The sequence below is a fragment of the Bison bison genome, unplaced genomic scaffold (genome assembly GCF_000754665.1).
Source record: "Bison bison bison isolate TAMUID 2011002044 unplaced genomic scaffold, Bison_UMD1.0 scf7180017864371, whole genome shotgun sequence".
Classification (NCBI taxonomy): domain Eukaryota; kingdom Metazoa; phylum Chordata; class Mammalia; order Artiodactyla; family Bovidae; genus Bison; species Bison bison.
The window spans coordinates 6,262,253-6,270,816 of NW_011494943.1; the positions used below are offsets into that span (position 1 = coordinate 6,262,253).

The window sequence follows — 8,564 nt, forward strand, 5'->3', positions numbered from 1 at the left end:
TGGACCCAGGAGGAGGCAAGGGGACCCCCCTGTCCTGCCTGTCCGGGCACTTGTCCCTAATTCCTGGCCAGTAGGGCAGTGTGTCCACCCGGGAGCAGGGACCACTCTGCTCACTGCACCGGCAGAGCCTGGCAGGGGCCAGGTGACGGGGGCTCCACGCTCTCAGACGTCGCTCGTCGCTGTCATCGTGAAAATGAACATTAGCTCTTAGTAGCGGTGTGCGTGCCGAGCACGGAGCTGAGCACTTTCCACTTTTGAGCCGCTCAGCGAACTCTTTCTGCCCCCCGTGGGCTGACATTATTGTCTCTCCATCATTCTCTCTGCTGTACAGACAGGGCAACTGGTTCACAGAAATCATGGGAGAGTCAGCGTTTTGTAAAAGCCTTAGGGTCAAAACCTCATTTTATACCGACCTGGGAGATGGATTAGAATGACAGTCACACACACACATACACACTTGATTCCCAAAAAATAACATCTGTAGAAGAGCCTCTAGGGCTAGAGGCTGGTCACTGAGGACCAGAGGTTGCAGCCTGGAGAGGGGCTTCCTAGCTTTGCCTCACCGCCCCCGACCTGGACAAGGGGTTGAATTGTTTGACTCTGTCCTTTTCTTTCCAGGTCTGGTAGTATATATATATTTTTGTTCTGTCTTATAGAAAACCCCAACAGGCCAGAAATCACCCTAAAGCCGTCTTCTCCTCTTGTCACCTTGGAGTATAACCCCAAAGATTCCCACGTGCTCCTGGCAGGCTGCTACAACGGGCAGATCGGTAAGGAAGGACTTCCCCCACCACCACCCGGGTGCTTAACCAGGTTCCAGCCCAACCTCTCCCGGGCTCTGAGGCAGCCAGGCTCCGCTGCGGTCCAGCCAGGGTCCACCTGCCAGACCAGGCTTGCTGTGGAGGACAGAGTCGGGGTGGGAGGGTACTTCCTGAAGCTTTCCGGCGTCAAGGTGAGACAAGTTTTGCTGCTGCCTCATCAGTGTCTTCCGGAGAAGGCGATGGCACCCCACTCCAGTACTCTTGCCTGGAAAATCCCATGGATGGAGGAGCCTGGTGGGCTGCAGTCCATGGGGTCACTAAGAGTTGGAAACAACTGAGCAACTACACTTTCACTTTTCACTTTCATGCATTGGAGTGGGAAATGGCAACCCACTCCAGTGTTCTTGCCTGGAGAATCCCAGGGACGGGGGAGCCTGGTGGGCTGCTGTCTATGGGGCCGCGCAGACTGAAGCGACTTAGCAGCAGCAGCATCAGTGTCTTCATTTGTAAAAGTTCAAGTGAGTCTGAAGTTCATTCAAAATTAAAGGTTAAGAAAAAGTACAGGTCGAGTAAAGTCAAGGAACATTTACTGCACCTACCCTGGACCAGGGCTTCCCTGGTGGCTCGGAAGGTAAAGAATCCACCTGCAATGGGAGAGATGTGGGTTCGATCCCTGGGCGGGGAAGATCCCCTGGAGGAGGGCATGGCCACCCACTCCAGTGTTCTTGCCTGAAGAAGCCCACGGACAGAGGAGCCTGGCGGGCTACGGTCCATGGGGTTGCAAAGAGTCAGACACGACTGAGCGACTAAGCACACAGCATTCCCTGAGCCAGGCTAAGGCAACTAGAGGCAAAGGCTGGTGAGATCACTGGGGAGGTCCATCTCGGGAGAGGCGGTCAGGAGAGCCTACCTGACACGGTGGGTAACGTGTGCTAAGTCGCTCGGTCCTGTCCCTCCGACCTCATGGACTGCAGCTGTTTAGGCTCCTCTGTCCATGGGATTCTCCAGGCAAGAATACTGTAGCGGGTTGCCATTTCCTTCTCCAGGGGATCTTCCCAACCCAGGGTTAGATCCTGCGTCTCTTGTGTCTCCTGCATTGTCAGGTGGGTTCTTTACCACCAGCGCCACCTGGGAAGCCCTTATATATGGTGATGAGTGTGAGTAATACCAGCCGTACAGAGTGACTGGAGAAGTGGTTTTTCCTCTTCTTCTTCTTTTTTTTTTTGAAAGTGTTTGTGAAGAGTTGATATTCATTCTTCCTTAAATATTTGGTAGAGTTCACCAGTGAAGCCGTCTGGTCCGAGGATTTTCCTTATTGGTGGTTTTAAAAGAGAAAATTCAACCTCTTTATGTGTTACAGGTCTTCTCGTGTTTTCTGTTTCTTCTTGGATCAGTTTTGATAGCTTGTGTTTTTCTAGAATTTTCGTGTTTCGTCCAGGTAATCTAATTTGTTGGGATGTAATCGTTCATTCTCTTATAGTCATTTCATTTCTGTGTGGTTGGCAGTAACGTTTCCTGTTTCTTTCCTGATCTTAGTAATTTGAGTGTTCTGTCTTTTTCACTTGGTCAGTCTAGATAGGGGTTGGTAAAGTTTGTTTTCTTTTCAAAGAACCAACTTTATGTTTTGTTTTATTGATGTTTCCAAGTTGGTTTTTGTTCTCCATTTCATTTATTTCCACCCTAATCATTATTATTTCCTTCCTTATGCTTACTTTGGGTTTAACTTGTTCTTCTTTTTCTAAATTTCTTAAAGTAGAAGGTTAGATTATCGATTTGAGATTTTTAAACATACAGATGTTTAAAGTTATAATTTCCCTCTAAGCACTGTTTTAGCTACACTAAGTTTTCGTATGTTGTGTTTCCATATTCGTGCATTTTGTATTTTCTAATTTCCCTTTGATTTCTCCTTTGACCCACGGGTTATTTAGAAATATGTTGTTTGCTTTCTATATATTTGTAAACTTTCCACTTTTCCTTCAGTTACTGGTGTTCCTAGTTTTATTCTATTATGGTAAGAAAAGATACCTTTTGTGATTTCAGTCTTTAAAAATCTGTTGAGACTTGTTTTATGGGATCTGTCCTGGAGAATATTCCACGTGCACTTGAGACGAATGTTTCCTGCCTGTTGCCATCTACAGCCAAAAACTTTCGCAGACTTTCCTGGAAGCCTCTGTGCGCGTTTGAGCACACTTTCAGCACATAGCCGGGCAGTTGTCAGTTTTGCCTTAGCCGCCCCACCGAGCCTGCAGGTCAGCCAGAGGTGAGAGCTGAGGGCCTCCCAGTTCTTCCAGTACTTGGGCCACCTGATGTGAGCATCTGACTCACTGGAAAAGACAGTGATGCTGGGAAAGATTGAGGGCGGGAGGAGAAGGGGGCGACAGAGGGTGAGATGGTTGAATGGCACGGTGATGCCAGTGCCAAACTCAACAGACATGAGTTTAAGCAACCTCTGGGAAACAGTGAAGGGAGTGAATAGTGAGGGAAATAACGAAGCCTGGGTGCTGCAGTTCACGGGGTCACAAAGAGTCAGACGTGACTGAACAGCAGCAAAGGTGTGCGCACAGCCCCGGGAGCTTCTAGTTTCCCGGGAGCACATCAGAGCTTTTCAAAACCCCTATGGACCGCTCACTCTCCGGCTTTGCCTTTGAAGCTTTTCGGTTAGCCTACTGTTTGCCCCACCTGTTATCCACCACTTCCGGACGCTGCAGAGTTAATCAGTTGCCTGCAATTTTAACTATTTTCAAGACAGACTTGTTAAAAAGACCCTTTTCCCTGGGCAAGCTCTGAGTCAAGCTGAATACAGACAACTTTGCAAACGGGGAGGGGGTCTTCCAGGGAACCCCTAGACAGGTCAAACAGCAACAACTCTTTGAGTAGGAGACTTTGAAAGAGCTCCAGCTCCATTCTGCTCCATCCTGTGGCTGCCAAGATATTGGGTTTTTAACAGGAAGGCAGAGAGTTATTTTTCAAGGCTATCATAGAACCGGAGATTATAGCATCTTAACTGGGGCAAGCCAAAATGCAACAAAACTTACTGTTCTTATCAAGACTCAGCTATTTTTCTTGAATAAACACTCTGATTTGCGGCCAGCCTTTGGCTAATTTCCGGAGTTCTGAAAAAGTTGATTCTGATCATCGATTTTGCCAACATTCTCATGGCTTTTATGGAAGAGAGAATTCTCAGAGGTCCTTGCTCTGCTATTTTTGCTGGTGGGACACCCAGAAAACTGATGTTTAGATCCCATGTGAACTCAGAAGAAACCCGTCTCCATGGCCCTGAAGTTTCCTGCCTTCTGGCCACCCCTGGCCTTGGAATAGCGAAACTCTTAATCCTCCTGTTTGCGCCCCAGGCCGGACTCAACCAGGCATGATGAGGGGTCCCCTTCTGTCCAGGAGTAGGAGCTAGAAGGGCTGGGAAACTTCCCAGAAACTCTACACGGTCAGGATGCCTCCTGGCCTCCTGAGACGTCTGACCTCCCTCTTAGACCTGCTGCCCCCACCTCCAGGGAGCCCCTCTGTGATGAAATAGAAGTGGATTCCCATCAAGTGAAAATGTCAGTCGCTCAGTCGTGTCCGACACTTTGTGACTCCATAGACTGTAGCCCGCCAGGCTTCTCTGTCCATGGGATTCTCCAGGCAAGGATACTTGAGTGGGTTGCCATGCCCTCCTCCAGGGAATCTTCCCCACTCAGGAATTGAACCCGTATCTCTTATATGTCCTGCACTGGCAGGCGGATTCTTTACCTCTAGTGCCACCAGGGAAGCCCATCAATCTCCCTGCAGCTTTATCTGGGTGCTGGCGCTCTGAAAGACAGAAACAGAGTCACTTGGTCGTGGTTTATTCAGGAGCCCTGCCTTGCTCATCACTCCTAACCCCCTTCAGTGGTTTTCTTTGCCAGCCCAGACCAGCCCAGGCTCTTGGGCTCTGCTGTCTATGAGAAAGACACAGTGGGACCTGCCCTCAAGCGCTGCTTTGCCGGAGCAGAGCAAGCTGAGCTAAGAAAACCTATTTCTGGGCCAGACTGGTGCAGGGCCAAATGCCTTAGACTTGGATTCCATAAATCGAGATTTATGGATCATGATTCTGTTGTTGTATTACAAAACCAGCTTTCCTAGAAACAGCTCTGAGTAACAGGGTGGATCCTCACTACACACTCGTGGGAAAATGAAGACAGAATCCATCAGGACAGAAAAATGTATATAGATAAGCGTTGAGTCTTTCTTGGTAAAGCAGAAGAGATGAAGTCCTAATAATGAATCCAGAGAAAGGATAATCTCCCTCTGTGAGTTTCTTTTCCGGTCAGCAGCAGCAGAGGTACAGAGGCAAAAAGGGGATGAATGAATCCAACAGGAGAGATTTGCCTAAGTGTTTTTACTTTCCCCAGGATGGAGGTGCTCCTCTCTCTTTCCCTGCCTCCCTCCATCCTGAAGCTCCTCCTCGATCTTAGTTCCTCCTCACTTCCTCCAGGAAGCCTTCCCTGACTGCCTCCCTGTGTCTCCCCCTGGAGCAATCACAGCACAGGCTGTAACTTGGCAGATTTCCCTTCCTGTCTCCTAAGGACTGTGCCTGTCTGAGTCCCAGTGGCTTCCCCAGGGCCCAGCGTGATGCTCACTACATGTTAGGGGCCCTGATGGAACGAATGAAGCGAGCTTCAGGGGCTGGTAGGAAACTCAGGCTGGTTTGAACTTAGCCCTGATTCTTAAAAAAGCCCCGTACCTGTCAAACCAAGACAAGCAGCATCCCCCGATCCCGTGCTCCCTGCGCTAAGACAGGAAGCCTGTATCCCCAGCACTCACTACCCCCTCGTCTCCTTCCCCACCAGCCTGCTGGGACACGCGGAAGGGCAGCCTGGTGGCAGAGCTGTCCACCATCGAGTTCAGCCACCGAGACCCTGTGTACGGCACCATCTGGCTGCAGTCGAAGACGGGCACAGAGTGTTTCTCGGCATCTACGGACGGGCAGGTACGAGCGCTGGAGGGGCAGGGAGTGGGGAGCAGCAGTGGTCACACGGTCCCCCATCGGGGTGCTTCCTTTTGCATTTTATTGTAAAACTGAGCAATAGGTAAAGATGAGTGTGGAACACAAGCCTAAAGGTACAGGAGGGCAGGCGGTGAAGCCCGTCCTCCCCGCCGCCTTCAGCCTCCCAGTCCCCCTTCCTGTGGCGCCCGCTTACATCAGCCTCTCCGTCTGCCTCCAGGCTCGGTGTCCGCATACAAAGCAGACGTGTGCATCTCTGCACTCTTCCTGCGCACCTTGCACATTGATTTGCACTTGATGTTTTTCATTCGGCATGTCTCAAAGATGATTTTATATTTCATAAAGTGCTGCCCCCTGCCTGTTAAGGACTTAATAAATTATGGATATGCTGTAATTTATTTAAGTGGATTTTAATAGTTTGTAGTTACCCAAAATATAGCCAAGAGTGTGTTGGAGGGGTTGAATTTTTTTGTTGGAGTATAATTGCTTTACAATGCTGTGTTAGCTTCTGCTGTACAACAGAGTGGCTCTGCCACATGGATACATATATCCCCTCCCTCTTGAGCCTCCCTCCAGCTCACCCGCCGAAGTCATCACAGCACCAAGCTGTGCATCCTGTGCTATTTGGCAGGTTCCCACCAGCTATCTAGTTTACACGTGGCAGTGCATTTATCCCAGTTCGTCCCATCCTCCCCTTTCCTGCCAATGCCCACACGTTCCTTCTCTACGCCTGCATCTCTGTTCCTGCCCTTCAAACAGGCTCATCTGTACCATTTTCTCCCTAAATTCCACATACATGCGTTAATATACGATACTTGTCTTTCTGCACAGAGTGTATTTGCATATAGATTACCGCATACCCATGAAGCATACGCATACACTCTGCATACACATACGTTCCTGGCAGTGGAATTTATGGGTCAAAGCATATGTGCGTTTTGAATGTTGCTATATATTGCCATATCGTGAGGGGTCTTTAAGGATACAGACTCCAGGGCCCACACCTGGCAGTTTTCACTCAGTAGGTCTGTGGTGAGGCCGCCTGCTTCTGGATTTTAGGGAGCTTGCCCAGGACTGATGATCAGACAGGACTACGGACCAGAAGAGCAATTCTCAAAACACGCCTGTTCCCTCGGTTGCTGGGTGTCTGACACCCACTGTCTGGCCCCGGGAAGGTGGAGGGGGTAAGAATTGTGGGACTCCAGGCCTCAAAGTTGGCTCCTCCTCCCATCAGGTCATGTGGTGGGACATCCGGAAGTTGAGCGAGCCCACCGAGGTTGTCATCATGGACATCACCAAAAAGGAGCATCTGGAGAATGCCTTGGGGGCCATCTCCCTGGAGTTCGAGTCCACTCTGGTGGGTGTCCCCTGCTCTCCCTTTCCCACCTTCCATGGCCGGGGCAGCCAGAGCCGAGGGCAGGCCCGTGGCTGCTGTGTCAGACAATCGTGCGCCCCAGGCTGCTTCTTACCTTGTGCTCTCGACGGTCCTCTGTGGGCCTCCTAGACCTGTGTGGTCTTTGCAACCACTTTCCAGCAGGGGGCAGCAGAGTAGAGGCAGAAAGCCCCTTTAATTCACCAAGTTCCCATTTGGCCAGTGTCCCTGCTGATCAGAAGGTGAGCTTTCTGACTGCACGGGATTCCAGAGACGCTCCATGCTGTAAGAAGAGCCCTGTCCAGGATTAGCATCCAGACCCCAGGCTCTGTCTCTGTCCCTGACTCATGTCCTCATGTGGGGCCCTGGGCTGGCAGCTCACCCGCTGGGGGGAAAGACGAGATGTTGGAGAGGAAAATGAGATCAGAGGAGGCTCCTGGGCAAACTGATGATGGCATTTAGTAACTGAGGAGGAGCAGCAAAAAAACTGCAAAGCAGAGGGCTTCCCTGGTGATCCAGTGGCAAAGAATCCACCTTCCAATGCAGGAGACGCGGGTTTAATCCCTGGTCCAAGACTAAGATCCAATATGCCACAAGGCAACTAAGCCCACACACCGCAACTCCTGAGCCCGAGTGCTGCACCTAAGACCCAACACAGCCAAATAAATAATCTAAAACAATAGAAGGAAAATAAATAAGAAACAGTGGCTTCCCAGACGGCTCAGTGGTAGAGTCCACCTGCCAATGCAGGAGACTCAGGTTCGATCCCTGATCTGGGACGGTCCCACGTGCCGCGGAGCAGCTAAGCCCGGGTGCCACGATTATTGGGCCTGCGCTCCAGAGCCTGGGAGCTGCTACCGCTGAGCCCACCCGCTGCAACTGCCGAAGCCCGCGTGCCCTGGAGCCCGTGCACCACCACGAGAGACGCCGCTGCGGTGAGAAGCCCACACACCGCAACGAAGAGTGGGCCGCGATCGCCACAACCAGAGAAAGACCCGAGTGACAGCGAAGACTCAGCACAGCCAAAAATAAAACATAATGAGAAGAAACAGCGAAGCAGTCCTGTGGATGTGTCCAAGGAGGGAGGCTTCTGGAAGCTCAAATGAAGATTCCCTCCAAAGCAGTAAAATGACCTTCCCAGATGGCTCCTGGCCTGACCCCCTCCTGGGATCGCCACTGGTTTGCCTCCAGGCCGACGTCATTCCCAGGCCCTTAGGAGGTTGACAGGCTCTGGCCTCACCCTTGCCCTGGGAGCCCCTCCCCCACCCCAACTGGGGGATGAATGCGGTGGGGGAGGTGGATGACAACTTTCCTGGACATCCCCCACCCCCCAAGCCCCGGGCTCTGTGGGGAGGACTCAGAAAAGGTTCTGTCCTGGAATCAGAGACTTCTAGGCCGAGTGCTAGACGCAGTGACCACACCATCGCTGGTCCCCACTTGCCCCCGCCTTGTC

The 8,564-nt window shown here is 51.2% G+C and overlaps 1 protein-coding gene across 3 annotated transcripts in view; it reads left to right on the plus strand.

Annotated features, from left to right (window-relative positions):
- DNAI2 (dynein, axonemal, intermediate chain 2) overlaps window positions 1–8,564 on the plus strand; it is a 30,688-nt gene that overhangs the window by 14,558 nt on the left and 7,566 nt on the right. For all 3 annotated transcript variants that reach the window (XM_010856101.1, XM_010856099.1, XM_010856100.1), the window contains exons 6-8: window positions 657–770; window positions 5,585–5,724; window positions 6,974–7,096. In XM_010856101.1, coding sequence (XP_010854403.1) covers window positions 657–770; window positions 5,585–5,724; window positions 6,974–7,096 — 377 coding nt within the window. The remainder of the gene's footprint in view (window positions 1–656; window positions 771–5,584; window positions 5,725–6,973; window positions 7,097–8,564) is intronic.